At 40.5% G+C, this 15,643-nt stretch overlaps 1 protein-coding gene across 1 annotated transcript in view; it reads left to right on the forward strand.

Moving 5' to 3' along the window:
• The window catches only part of ANTXR1 (ANTXR cell adhesion molecule 1), a 208,677-nt gene that overhangs the window by 16,364 nt on the left and 176,670 nt on the right, over window positions 1–15,643 (forward strand). The window contains exons 2-3 of the mRNA XM_084901202.1: window positions 5,814–5,885; window positions 11,437–11,508. Coding sequence (XP_084757328.1) covers window positions 5,814–5,885; window positions 11,437–11,508 — 144 coding nt within the window. The remainder of the gene's footprint in view (window positions 1–5,813; window positions 5,886–11,436; window positions 11,509–15,643) is intronic.

The raw sequence follows: 15,643 nt of genomic DNA on the forward strand, positions 1-15,643 counted from the left end.
ACTCACATAAACACAAAAGAATGTATTTCAGAAAACAAATCAGAATGAGACTCAGAGATCTTGTTTTTCTTCTACTCTTTGCATATTAGACCCTTAGAAATAATTGAATGGCAATCTGAAGGCAATGCAAAAATCCCTTACTGGGAACACACAGTGATTGCAATACAAAAAAATGTTGACTTATTTTTTTTTAAAATATTTTACTTATTGAAGAGAGAGAGAGAGAGAGAGAGAGAGAGAGAGAGAGAGAGAGAGAGAGAGAGAGATATCTGTTGTTCCTCTTAGTTGTGCATTCATTGGTTGCTTCTTGTATGTGCCCTGATCAGGGGACCAAACCTGCAATCTTGGCATATCAGGATGATGCTATAACCAACTGAGTTTCCTGGCTAGGGCTGTTGACTTCTTACCATGCTCCAAACACCGGAGAGGGCATCTAAAAACAAAAAGATGTAAGAAATGCTGGGGCTTTCCCCAGCAGTGACCTTGAGGGCTGATGGCTTTGCCTCCCTATGATCTGGGAAGTCCTCAAAGAATAGACCCAGGTATATTGAATGAATCTTCCAGCAAAAAACTCTGTACACTGTGTTCAAGCAGAATTCCTGGGAGGTTACTTGCATTCCAAGTTTCATTGCGACTTATATTTGTGGACACAAAATGCCAAGAAGGGATCCTCTTGAATCCTCTACACCATCCTACTATGCAGCTGGCCCATTGGGCTGGAATTATATTTGAGGTAGGATTTCATTGACTCAAATATCAGGGACCTTTCACATCCACTGATTTGTAAAATGAGCATTTCAACTTTCTGTGGCTATCATTTGTTCAGCTATTGTGTGTTAAAACAAATTGGTTTTTATAAAAATAAAAATAAAAAAAACAATCCACAACAGAGTCCAATGGAACATTTCCCAGCACCACTTATATTTGAGTTATGAAAGAGTTTTTATTTTTTTTCCTTGGAACTTCATTCACAATGGCTGGGAGAACCATCCATACCTGAAGAGAACATCAGGATTCCATAGCTGGGCTTTTAAGATCAGTAACTCTTAAACCGGTGCGCAGATAAATGAGATATTTTACACATTGCAGGGTGGAGAGATGCTGGAATTGGATCCATTCTCTGCCACTTCCCCAACCAACACCCTACTTCTGGCGGTGACCAGGAGTCCACTTAGGTCCTTGGGGTTGAGAGGAAGCCAAGGATCTGAATATGGACACACCACCCTGGATCGATTATTCTGGGAGTAGCTACTGGGGCTGATTTCAAACCAGAAAATCAGTTTACAAGGCAAAGTGCAGATGATGCATGTGTGTTTTAACAGAAAATCCAAACTGAGTCCGAGGCCCAGCATATCCACCCCTGTGGGAGAAGGGAAGGAGGCTGATTGAGGTGCCATGGGCAGGTGCCAGACACCAGGGGGATGAGGTAATTAGAGTTCAGGGTGGTGGTGAGGCAGAGGAGAGGACTGTACACCAGGCAGGAAAGCAAGCCTCTTGCTCCTGGGGATTTGGGTAAAAGAAATATAAGCAACACCCCCATCAGAGCTCTTTCCTTTTCCATGGGGTGATTTGTTCTTGGGGGAGACAGAGCATGGGTTAAGGAGGCTCAGTAATAAGGACTAGAAGAAGTCCTAGGTACAGATCTATTGTAGATAACCCTATACTCTGCCCCTTTAGCAGCTGCGACCCCTTGGGATCTCATGGTAACCCAGAGAACACAAAGCCAGTTTGGTTCCCAGAATCTTAGGAGATTATATTTACCCTCAATGCTTGAGGGAACAAGCTATGTACATCTCAAGTGTGTCCCAGAGGGGTTATATTTTGGTCGAGGCTTACATAATTGTGTAAAGCGTGATCATGTATAAATATGAAACAAACCTCAACAGTAATAGGGCAAGTATGATCAGAGTTAGAATGAGTGAATCAAGCTGGGCAATACCTCATCGCCTGCAGTTTTGTCTTGGGGGCCTTATTTTATTTTATTTTATTATTTATTTTCTCCTACCCATTAACAAGAAAGTTTTCTAGATAGATCTAATCTTTTCTCAACACCACAGTATATTTCTTGACTCTTTCCCTATGTCTAGCACCAGCAAATCAGATGGATACCAAAATTGTATAAATTTTACATGTTATTCAAAAGAATAGTAAAAATGAAATGTTTTAAGATGAAAGAAAGTGAATAATTATGGCATGATCCTTTCTAATGAATAAAGGAATGCAAGTTGATTTGTGGCTGTGAAATAGAGCTAGTCCTTGAAACAAAGAAGTAGTAAACCAAGAAAAGATGGACTCCAAACACTTTCCCCTTAAGCTGAGAGTCAAGAAAATCTCTCCAGTCTAGTTCAAGTCCCCATTTCACCAGCACTTTGCCTCCCCTCCCAGTATAATCTCCTCAAAGCACAACTTCTCTACTGATCGAACTCAGGATAGAGGAGGTATGGAGATTTTTCTTCAAATCAAAAGGCATCTTACAGTCCCTCAGAGCAACCAAACTTTCAAGTAGTACTTGTCCTGGTCATTTGGACCAAAACACAGCATTGCACTTCAGAAATAGACCCAGATGACTAGTGTCTAAGGAAATCTCTTGACTCTAATGGAAAGGCGTTACAGAGTTCTGGATTGGATCATGGCTTAGAGTCAGTCATGTGTTGTCTCTTCTGAGGCACTTACACAGCATTGGGCCATATCCACCAGACTCTCCCCAGGACCCCCAGGACCAGAGCATCTCCACCCCATTGCTGAAGGAGAGCAGCCGGGACCAGTTTTCGAGATTTAAAGTATACAACTGAATGCTTTTCAGGATTATGGCTGAGATTCTAATGAATAAGGATTTCTAAAATATTAAAAGCCCAAGGGTAATATGTGCCGTTCTATTAAGCTCTTAGGAGACTTCCAGCTGCCATGAAGCTCAGAGGTCTATCACGGATGATTAAGTAGGAGCATTTGCCAAGGAGCCGTGCTCTAGACTCATTGGCCCAGCTGCGAAGGCTCCTCGGGTTCACATAGGGTCATGGGAATTGGCTGGAGTCATCTGAGCCCAAACCCAGAGTATTTCACCAAATGAGGGAGGAAGAGGTGATGTCCAGCTGGCCAAAGATCAGGACCTTCCATGAGCAATAGAGCTTTCTCCTCTCCGTGCTCTTCTTTCATCCACTCAACAAATAGATAGGTGCTGGAGAGAAAATACCCCTAAGACCCCCACAAGGGGAGCTTGAGAAAAAAAGTGATTGCAACCTAATATCAGAGGTTGATGACTGAGAGACGTACACTATGCTCTGATCTCAGGAGGCAGGGACAGTGATCCCCACCTTTGTTGTCAAAGGCATCAGACCGAGCCTGAGTTGTGTCTCGAAGAAAGAGTAGAAATGTGCCAGTGTGGACATTGAGTGTCCCAAGCAGAGGGAATATGTATAAAAACTTAGAGACTGGAATGGAAAAGGTTTATTGGAAAGGTTTATTTTTGACAGGAGGGGCCCCATCCCTCTCTCCACACTGACCTCTTTCCCCATCTCCCACCTTCTCACCCTCTACTGTATGTGCTGCTGCCACATGAAAGGGCTGGCTCTTCCCTAAGGTATTTAAATATAGCATTGGGGGAAAAGTAGATTTACAGTTGTAATACAAATAAATAACATAATAATTAAATAACAGCACAATTATGAACTCTGTTTCACTTATAACTGTAAACCTACTTTTGCCCATTCTCTATGCATTTCTATATTTTTCTAGAAGAGTTGAATGATTTTTCAAATACTGATTTGCCATCCTTCAGGGGATTGCCTGATCTGATCCTTTGTCTATTTGCCTTTTGAATGTTTACTCGTACCAATTATTTACTAGTACATATCCTGGATTTGAATCTTTTGCCTTTTATATGTGTTGTAGACCAATCTTCCCTCATTCTTTTCTTATCTTTGAACCTGTTTATGGTATATTTTATAGTTCAGGATTTTTTTATACTTCTGGAGTCAAAATATCCTTTTCTAAAAAAATAATTCCTACTTCCTGCATCTGGGTGAAGAATCCCTTCACTAATCTGATGACATAAAAATCTATAATTTGCTCAGTGGATTTAAAGGTTTGTCATTCCCATTAGGCTTTCATACATCCAGGGTTACATTTGGTATGAAATTGTGATTCAATCAGTTTTTCCCAATTAGAAGTACATTGTCATAGCATCATACTAAAAGGCTTATTCTTCCTCCTCAATTTGAATCACCTCTTCCACTTTATAGCAAGACCTCACACAATTGAGGGCCAGGTTCTCTGTTCTATCCCATTGGCTCTGCTGTTATGTCATGTATTCTACATATGGGGTCATTATAGCTGATAGGGCCAGCTTTCTAATCTTGCTCTTCATTTTCACAATTGCCCTGATGACATTTAGACCTTTAATCTTCATTTCATTTTTAAAGTCAGTTTTCTAGTTTCATAAAACATCCTATCATTTTTTCCCCCTAGAATTGAACTTATAGGATAACTTGGGTAAAGTGAGATATCCCTATGATATGGATTCTCACTGTAGAATTGTAACGTACTTTATCGTTTGTGTTCAAATCAGACAGACATGTCTGTCTAGATGAGGGAAAGAGGTAAATAAATTCTTCTCTAGAGCTGGAATACATTCAGTGAGAATTCTTGGGGATTTTGTACCATGAAAAGGAAAGCATAAGATATACTTTATGCTTCATCTTAAATAGTCTGAAACAAAGGAAAATGGTCATAAATAACTCTCTAGAAGTTAAAATTAAGGTAAATGAAATTAATCTGAAACAAGTGGAAAATGTTTGTAGTAGAAAATGCCAGACTAAAAGGGACAAACTCTAACCTCAACAGTTATTAGAATGATAGGCAGAAATGCAGAGCTCAGCTGAAATAGATCCTTGAGTGAAAAAGAGAGAGAGAGAGAGAGAGAGAGAGAGAGAGAGAGAGAGAGACATCATAGCTTCAGAAAACAGTGGGTTAGAACAGAAAAAATCTACTATGAAGCCATTGCAACAAATTGAGTACATGCACTATGGAAATAATTATAAGCTAAATTGAAGCCATGATAAATAGTATCAGTAAAACAAAAGTCAACCTTGAGAAATAAAGAAACCCCTTCCAGATTTAAAATTCTATAATTCCATGTGCCCCTAGAGAATATTTCCCTCTTTCTCCAGTAAGGGATTTCCTTTTTAATAAATGAAAGGCTGTGTAGTTATTCTTCTTTTATTTTTTAGAATGACTAGTTACACTAGATTTCCTTACATGTCAAACTGTCAATACACTCCTGAAATAAATGTTGCCAATTAATCTATTATTATTCTTTTGGATTCCTGTTGGATTCATTTTGCTAACATTTTCTTTGGAAAATTTGCATATATATATATATATATATATATATATATATATATAATTTGTGCTAATCTCATTCAACTAAATTGGTGTTGTCTCCCTGCTCTTATGAAAGAGTAATTTAAATAACACACAAAAATAACAGTTTCTTAAAGATTTGAAACTAACCTATAAGTCTGATTGAGCCCCGGGTTTGTTTGTTTGTTTGTTTGTTTGTTTTAGTGAATGAGTGTGTGGCATGGGAATAGGAATGAGTGGGAAGTGCAGTGAAGGAGTTCTTTAACAAAACTTTTAAGAATTCTAACATTAACTCTAAACACCATTTCAGATAATTTCCAAACTTACAGAAGTTTCAGAGAATGAACCCAGTTAATAGATAGGTCCAGCATCAATTAATAGAATATGAAAAGAAATGATGAAAGGTAAAGGCAAATGAATAGCTGATTAAGTAACATCTGCTTTTGTTTTCCTAGATCAGGAAGTGTGATGCACCATTGGAATGAGATCTATTACTTTGTGGAACAGTTGGCTCATAAGTTCATCAGGTAAGAAATACATGCATAGTTCTTTGCCATGAGCAAAGCCGGCCTGTATTTGCTATTCTACAAATTACTACTCCAGGGATACTTTTTGACAAAGGTAGACCCTCAAATCTTGGACGAGACTTTGTTTTTGTCTTTGCCACATATTAGACTATTAGCTTCATGTTTTCAAGAGGACCCCGATTTAATTGAAAGACCAATATTTTAACCTTGTCCCTCTTTTGCTGAAAAATACATTCTTCTAGAAGGATAATTAATGTTATTGCACAGTGTATCAAGCTGGAGCCATTGGCTCATTGTAGGAGGGAGTATAGGTATATGTAAAGTGACCAAGTCATCCCAGTTTACCCAGAACTTTTCCAGTTTTAACACTGAAAGCCTCACTTTCTGGGAACTCCCTTGTTCTCCGGGCAAACTAGCTATGTGCTCTATCAGGTGGAATTCTCTGAGCATTCCCAACACTGCTTTCCTAGAGAGGACAATGCAGTTTTGAACATCATCATTCTAAACATTGTAGGGATCTTGGAGGTCCCACTTTCCAATAAGTATAGACACTCACTAGTGAAGGAAAGAAGGCAATTTCAACCTCCTTGGGATAAGCAACTGTAATAGCTTTCATTGAAGCCAGCTGGCAAGGTCTTTGGTAAAATTGTTTCCAATTGTAAATTCTAAAGCAGCTCCTCTCATCCTGGCCAAAGTGGCTCTGTTAGTTGGTTGGGCATCATCCTATGCACCAAAATGTGGGTTCCATTCCCAATCAGCTTCATCCATGGTAGGGAAGTGTACAGGAGGCAGCCAATTGATTTTTCATTCTCACTCCAATCTCTCTCTCTCTCTCTCTCTCTCTCTCTCTCTCTCTCTCTCTCTCTCTCTCTCTCTCTTTCTCTCTCTCTCTCCTCCTCCTCCTCCTCCTCCTCCTCCTCCTCCTCCTCCTCCTTTTTCTACTCCTCCTCCTTTTCCTCCTCCTCCTCCTCCCTTTCTCCCTCCCTCCCTCCTTTCCTCTCTCTCTAAAAATAACTTTTAAAAAATTAAAAATAATAATAAAGCAGCCGAAACCAGTTTGGCTCAGTGGTAGAGCGTTGGTCTGCAGACTGAAAGGTCCCAGGTTCGATTCCGGTCAAGGGCATGTACATTGGTTGTGGGCACATCCCCGGTAAGGGGTGTGCAAGAGGCAGCTGGTCGATGTTTCTCTCTCATCGATGTTTCTAGCTCTCTATCCCTCTCTCCTCCTCTCTGCAAAAAATCAATAAAATATTTAAAAAATAATAATAATAATAATAAAGCAGCTCCTCTCCTGCTGATGGCCTCTGTAAAGTCTTCCAGCCAATATGAGTAACCATACACTTTTTGAATGAAGTTTTTTATCTCAGAAGACAGTTCTTCTCTGAGATCAGGGTGATGACAAACTCAGTTAACAATCTCAACATGTACCTGCCTGCCAGTTTGGAGGGATATATCCTCTCTGTGATACCAAAAATTGGAAGCTGCAGCAGGAAGCAGCTACACCCTGATGAATGAGAAAAACAGATGCTGAGAGGAGAGAGGTGAATGGGGGGAAGTCGGGAAGTCGAGAGAAAAAAAAAGAAGCAGATACACAAGTGGCATTAAATGCAAAATATTTAAGAGACTTCTAGAAGTTTAGAATTGAAAGGAACAATCTACCGATTTATCTATTCCAAGAGGCATTCCCTCTCAACTTTAATAGCTTTGGTGAGAAACTGCTGCCCATTGGACAGTTCCAGTTTCCAGAAAGGTCTTTTTGTCATCGGGCCAAAATATCCTCTCCTGCGCTTTACCCATCGATCCTGTGGAGTGATAGAAGACAAATCCGCTCCAGACATTAGACAGTATCTGCTATGTCTCTGTCCTTCTGGCCTTCTGTTCCCCTGAAATGGAGGAATCTACCAGGAGAAGCTTTGAAGTTAGGCAGATGCAGATTTTAATCTAAGCTCCATTGTGCAACCCTAGTAATTAACTCGGCTGGACCCTAGTTTGCATGTAAAGATTATGGGAGAAAACCTGTGCAAACCAACTAGCCCAGCACCCAATTTAGAGTGGGTGCTAGACACTTCTCTTTGCCAGATCCTTCAGCAACTCCAGACACTTCAGTGTCTTAGAATCAAAGGAAGTTAGAGGGGAGGGGTTAGGGGAGCTATGAGACCACTTAATCCAATCCTCTCATTTTATAGATAAAGAAACTGAGGAGCATTGACTTGACCTAACCCAGACCTCGAGGCACTTTCCTCTGGTTATCGACACTGTCCTCCCTGGCTATGGGCCCCATCCAAGTGTGGCACCAACACATTACTGTCACGCAAACTCCAAGCAGGAGAGACTATTTCATTGAAAGACCAACATTTTAATAAGAGTGCCTGACATAACAGTGCCTGGCACTTTGTATATGATCAGTCAATAATTTGGAGTAAGTGAGTACATTTTGAAAAGGGATGACTGGTTTTTATTTATCATTGTAATAAATAGTTTAGGCAGCTGATACAGCAGAGGAGAAGTTTATTCAATAACAGTGATTGATAACGGTATAAATATGTATATCATTTCTCATTTCAGTGAGATCCTTGAAACTTGAAGTCCTATTATTTGTCTTTATTCCAACCCCTTCACATTGTCCTAATAGTGAGTCTAACTTCACCATTTTCTTTAAGCCTCCAAGCTACACCTCACACCCATCACTCTCAGCAAGGAGCCTCACTTCCTATTTCACCAGGAACCTGGAGAATAGCAGACAACTGAGTATCTCAAGTTCCATGTATTATCATCACAAGATGCATGCATGTCCTTCTCATTGTCTCTGAGATGCAAGTGCCCCACTGCTTTAGGCCAGTTCCCGCACTGTAGTCCATTTTATCCCACCGTTTCCAGTCTCCTCCAGGTCTTTATTTCTTTTTTAAGTTTTTCTATACCTTTCCCCTGCCTCCATTTCCACTGTTAATAGACACAAACTAATCTCTACTGCCCCTCTTCTAAAAAGGAGAAGCAACAAATCTCTTGTCATGTGTTCCTGTCAATACCAACATATCTTACTGGTTTCTCACTCAAATATCCTTAAAGACTCTATCTGTCTCTATATTCTTACTTCTTTTTTAAAATTTATCTTTATTATTGAAAGTATTACAGATGTACCCTTTCTTCTCCCATTAACACCCTCTACCCTACTCCTGCCTCCCCCACAGGCCTTCCTTATATGTGCATATAAGTTCTTTAGTGAAACTGCACCCCCCACCCCTGAAATAGTCTCTGGACCTATTTTGTCTTTGGTTCATTAGTTTCCACATACAAGTGAGATCATCTGATACTTGTCTTTCTCTGACTGACTTATTTCACTTAGCTTCTTTTTTTTTTTTTTAAATATATTTTATTGATTTTTTACAGAGAGGAAGGGAGAGAGAGAGAGTTAGAAACATCGATGAGAGAGATACATCCATCAGCTGCCTCTTGCACCTAGGGGATGTGCCCGCAACCAAGGTACATGCCCTTGACCGGAATCGAACCCGGGACCTCTCAGTCCGCAGGCTGATGCTCTATCCACTGAACCAAACCGGTTTTGGCCACTTAGCTTCTTATTCATCCCTTAACTCACTGCCAACTGGCTGCTATAGCCACCTTCCAGCTGCTTGTTCTCGCGAAGGCTCTACATGGTGCCCTAGAGGACAGAGCCTGTGAGCGCCTTGCAGCTTCTTCAGCTGGATAGAGGAACCCCATGGAGTCAGGTTTATCTTTCCTTGGAATTTCTCCTCCTTTGGCTTCCAGTTCTCCTTTCATCTCACTGACCAGAGCCAGGCCTGTAAATGCTGAGGTTGGTTTCAAATTTGGCTCACATTCCTCCTTGCTGTTGACACTTTCTTTGAACAGTTTTACTCACATGCTAAGTATGCTGAGAACTCCGAAATTATGCCTCTAAGCCCAGACTCATACACCAACAGCCCCTTGGAGACCTGCGTTTCCCACATCAACACTGTATTCTTCCCAAGATCTGAGCTCTCTGTAAGGGAGACAGTGCCCTTTAGTGCTTAAGAGCCCGAGTTCTAGAATGAGAATGTTTGGTTTCAAGCCCCAGATCCACCATTCTCCCACTGTGTGACCTTTATCTTTCAGGGTCTCAAGTTTCTTTTGTGAAAAGTAAGAATAATAACAGTACTGATATCACAAAGTTGTTCTAAGTGTATTGAGATAATACTCGCAAAACACTCAACAGTAATGTCGGGTACATAGTAAGAACTTGATAAGTTTGGCCAAAATTAGTATGATCATTATTATTGTTATTTAGGACATGGGCCAGCACCGGTGAGGTAGTAACAGGTAGTTACTGTGGTGTCATGCACAGAGAACCTAAGTCTGTTTCAGAAACCAATACTCAATACACAACTGCTTGGGCTCCTACCAAGCATTAAATACCATGCTAACGGTTTCCAAAGATGCTTCAAACATATGACAGGTAATGAATGTAGATTTCATCCTGGAAGCAATAGGAGCCATTAGAGGTTTTATTGCAAATGATTGACAACATCTGATTTATATTTTAGGAAAACAATTCTGGGGGTAGGGGAACAAGGAATGATGATAGATAAGGTCATCCCCAGGCAATAACTGCAGTGGTCAGATAATTGAGGTCAAGTTCTTAAGCTAAGAGATGAAGGGAAAAAAAAAAAAAGAGGGACAGGTTTGAGAAACATTTAGGAAGTGAGCGCTATAATAGTTGGGGCTAGATCAGGTTTGGGGGGGTATTACATTGTGAAGAAATAGGTTGGTGCTTATTGGATGAACCAGTTGGCCTCACAGTGACAGCCCTGCAATCTGACAGTCCATCCTGCAGACAGGAGCATATTTGGTCCTTAGCTGAGAGTTGTTCTGACTCCCATAATGGGTAAAATTCATCAGTTGTACATTGACAAAGCTTCCAAATACTGCTGTATAAAATCATGCCAATATATTAATTACTAATGAGAAATATAACTATCAACTGCATTGATATGCTTGTGGCCCATCAGCACATTCTCTCCTTATCGGATAACCTCCTTGGGAAGCCAAGTAGAAATTAAAAGCTGATGGGGTGATCCTACTTTCAGAGCCAAAGGAGCTCATGTGTGATCTTAATGGCTGATGGGAACTAGCTGCAACTATCTGAGACACTCTCTTCCTTATAGGGTACGCCAGATTGACTGCGGAGACACTCTCAAATTCTGTCTATTGAAATCCCCTTTTTGTAGACACAAAAGTCCTCTCGAAGGGACACTCTTCTTCAGACAGAGCACAGGAAGTGATGAATTGTAGCTTTCTTCCTTATAATCCGCGCTCACTGAGTGGTGGTGCTGAGTCAGAAGCAGGCTCCAGGCAGACAACATGGGTCTTCTCTTTGGTCCATAGCTTCAAGTCTTCTGCTGGCTAAATGTTTACACCAATGATGGAAGCCCCTTGGGTTGTAAGTCCTCGGTTTTGGCAGCCTTCATATAAAGGGCAGGGCAGGGAGGAAGCCTGGATGAGAATGGCATTCCGCTGTCTCTCTATTGGCCCTAATAGAATTTCTTTTCCTTTCCAGCCCACAGCTAAGGATGTCCTTTATTGTCTTCTCTACTCAAGGAACAACCCTAATGAAGCTAACAGAAGATAGGTAAGCATGCCCCTCCCTGTCATAAAAATGCTCATCTTTCCTCAAGTAGTTCTCCTATTTCTGCCCTACTGCCAACCTTGACCTGTCGATCATTTTAATCTAATAGTTCTCTATTTTCACGAAAGCCTTGAACTTTGCACACTGATCCATCTGCTAGTTTACTCTGTGATGATTTTGATGGAATTTCCTGATGTTGGTGAAATTTTATAAGTGACTAAATCACATTAAGGTAAATCTTGCATTTGATTGGTGACTCGGTCTGCTAACTTGGAGCAAAACGTTAGCAAAACCATTTCTTAGGGGACTATATTTTCTTTTCTTTTAATTAGATTTATTTTGTGGGTTAAGGTTTCAACATATAATAAGCACACTGTGAGAGAGGGAAGATCTTGAAATATTGTCATACATAATTACTAAGGCAGGGGAGAGAAAGGGAAGGTTTATAATACCACAAAATAAAAGGAAATTTGAATCAAGTGTGGGAAAATGCTGTTGACATAAAAGGATTTGTTAAACCTAGCTTAACAAAAATATTATTTTGGATTTTACCACCTGCAGATGAAAACTAATGCTTACAGAGATGTTATCATTCGTTCATAGTTAGGATGGTATATTGAGAGTAGAGATGATAGTTTTGAGTTCATGAAACTTTGTTTACTTTTTAAAAATTAATGTGGTCCCCATGAGAGATGCACCATTAAGTTGGGGTGAGGGGGGACATGTGGGACTTATGTACAGACATATTGGAAAAAGGGAAGGAAAAAGGGTAAGTCTAGGGAGGGCAGGAAGACTTTATTCTATAACATTCTTCTTCTAAAACTAACAGGACAGAGTAAGGTGTTCTGGATTTTACAAGGACACAGCAAATCGGAGCTAGTCCCCATTTTTCTCCATATCTTTGTTTTCTATTTGTAACAAAAGGAGTACTTCATACCATCTAGATGCTTTCAATCCCTATTTCTCTTTCAGCAGTATCTATTATCAGAGGCCCAGTGCATGAAAATTCATGCACTCGGGTGGGGGGGGGGGGGTCTTGCAGTCTGAGACCCCCTTGGGGGATGTCCACCTGCCAACTTAGGTCCCCAGGGTATCAGGCCTAAGCTGGCAGTCAGACATCACTCTGGCATCCTGGGAGCCCTCAGGGGGTGTCCAACTGAAGCTTCAGTCTGCTCCCTGGCCTAAGCTGCAGTCAAACAACCTTAGCACTGCCAAGGAGGTGGGAAAAGCTCCCACCACCCCTCTATGCTCACAGCCGTCAGCCTGGCTTGTGGCTGAGTGGAGCTTTCCTGTGGGAGCACATGACTACCAGCTCCTGTGTTGAGTGTCTGCCCCCTAGTGGTCTGTGTGCATCATAACGACTGGTCATTCATGGTCATTCTGCTGTTAGGGTCAATTTGCATATTACCCTTTTATTATATAGGATATGCACATATGATTTGAGATTAACAGAAACCTATTTTGAAAACAGGAGTTTCTGCCCTGTCTGGGTGGCTTATTTGGTTGGAGCGTCATCCTGTGCACCAAAAGGTTGTGGTTTGATTCTCAGTCAGTGCACACACCTAGATTGTGGGTTTGGGGAGCATATGGGAGGTAACCGATATTTCTCTCTCACTTCAATGTTTTGCTCTGTCTCTCTCTTCCCCCCCACCTCTCTAAAATCAATAAAAAAACAAATCCTCAGATGAGGGTTTAAAAAACCTCACACAGGAGTTTCTTATTCTTTATTAATAATAGGAGAAACTGAAGCTCTTATCAGTGAAAGTGGAGGATTGCTTTCCCCACTTGGTGCTGGGGGTCGGATCCTTAGCAATATCTTGAGAAAAAGAATTTTCTGAGGCTCACACTGGAGGATGAGAAATTTTCATTTGCATGGAATTATATCTCTTGGTTTCCAAAGTCCTATTTCCCTTAATCCAGTCCTGGAAGATGTGCAGCTGGAAAGTTAGCAAAGCCAACGTTCAAAGTTTTCCTTCCACAGTGAAGTGGGGTCCAGTTTAGTGTTAGGCTAGTTGCAGTCCATCAGTCCTGTATGGATGGGCCATGTGGGTGAATGCAGGGGAGCCAAGAGAACTTACTGTCTGCAACAAGAGTCCCCAAAACACAAAAGCGCATGAGCATGAACCAGGAGAGTGAACTCCTTTGTTTAGGAGATTAAACATCTTATATCTTCCCACGCTTATAGTGGCTGTGCCTACTCTGGCCAATGACCTGTTCCCAGGTATGACTGACAGACAGGTGCCTTCCCTATTTCTCCTTGAATGTACTGAGCATGCATCTCAACTGCAGCTTCCTAGCAAAGCTGCACAAATGACTATAATGTTTGGCCTTCCCTTTGCCCCTTTGCATTTATTAATAACTAGGCTAAATTACAACAGTATCAAAGCCATATCTTGTTCCTATGGATAGCAAACAGAACCCACACTGGTCGCAGGCCCCACATTTTCCCACTCTGTTTTGCTGCCTTACATTAAAAAACAGAGAATCACAAAGCCCAAGGAACCTATGATCTTTTAAAAAAATATTGGCCAAGAATTTTAAAAAGCTCTGAAAAAGTGTCTCTCATCCTGTGGGGTCTCTATTCAAGACTCCTAATCTTTCTCTGCCTTTGAATGATGGCATCGTTATGTGGAGATGTCTTTTATTCATAGAAAACTTCCCTTTCATCCATTGTTCACATTTTCCTACAGCCCGAGGCTGCCTAGTGCTGCTTCTTGGTGATGATTCCACCCACTCCATGACTAAGAGTTTAGTCAAGAGACCAATTCACACATCACATCCCTTGTGGATATTTTGTGTGCTACTGCTCATGACCTTTGGGAAGTTGGGTAGGGCAGAGGGAAGGTCACAGATTTATAAACACTCATGGAACACCAGGTTTTCAGATCCATTTTAGTTCTGCTAGTTCCGAGTACTCATCTGAATCCTACTTTCAATCTAATTTTTTATGCCTTCACTTCACTACCCCTAGTTTCCTGTGCGAAGGAGAAGACAGAGGTTCGAATGTGCTGTTTGCTAGAAGCAGGATTTAATAATTAAGGGCTGATAATGTAGCAAACAACAGCCAGAAATGCTTTCCTAAAGGCTGTAAGGGTTTCGTGTGGTGATTGCTTAGCCTAACCTGTGAGTCAACTAACAAAGCATGACATGGTTTCCTGACACATCCCCAACCTTATCAACCTCTGTGAAAATGGGGGAAGCCATCTCTCTAAAATACTTTCTCATATAAGTGGCTTCAAGAATTAGGCTGTCAGAACTTCTATGCTGGTACTATTTCTGAAATATATGACTTTCAGTGTTTTAGTTGGTCACAGGAATTTGTATATATTTTTTCTATATCTCATTTGATCTTCACAATATCCCTTTAAGACAGTTTAAAATGCATTACTATATGTAGTGATTGAGGAAACATACAGAGTTTTTAAAACTTGTTTAAGAACAAGACATGAATTAGCAGAGATCCTCATTTCAACAATAACAAAAGATTTGGGATAAATATAAAGAAATAATATCAAAGGTATATTTGCATCCAGTTCTTGGGATCAAATCACATAGGGGTAATCATGAGAAGGTTGAAGAAATAGAGTGAAAAATAAATGGTACATCAGAATAGATAAATGTGAGGTGCCAAAATGTAGATTTACTATGAGAATCAATATCATTTGTGTCTTTTATATGCTAAGTTCTTTATGTATTATTTCTTATCTATCCCTATACAGCCATTATTGGTTCAATTTCTAATGCAATCTCTGTGGTCATTTGATTCACTGTTTTATATGTAATATGCCATTTTTCACTGTTTTTAATATTTTATTTTTATCTTTAATTCTCAGCAGTGTGAGTATGATGTGTCTAGGCATGGTTTTCTTTGAGTTTACCTCATTTTGGCTTTGATGAGCTTCTCAAATCTATAAACTATGTCTTTCACCAAATTTGGGGAATTTATAGCAATTTTTCTGCACTTGTCAATTTTCTCCTCTCCTTCTGGTACTCCAGTGGCACAAAAGTTAGATCTTTTGATATTATTCCACATGCCTCTATTTGGTTCTTCTTTAATCTTTCTGTTCTTCAGATTACATCATTCCCATTTATCTATCTTCATGTTCACTGACTCTCACCTCTGTCATCTTTATTCTGC

The sequence above is a fragment of the Pipistrellus hanaki genome, assembly GCF_964339955.1.
Source record: "Pipistrellus hanaki genome assembly, chromosome: 12".
Lineage (NCBI taxonomy): Eukaryota > Metazoa > Chordata > Mammalia > Chiroptera > Vespertilionidae > Pipistrellus > Pipistrellus hanaki.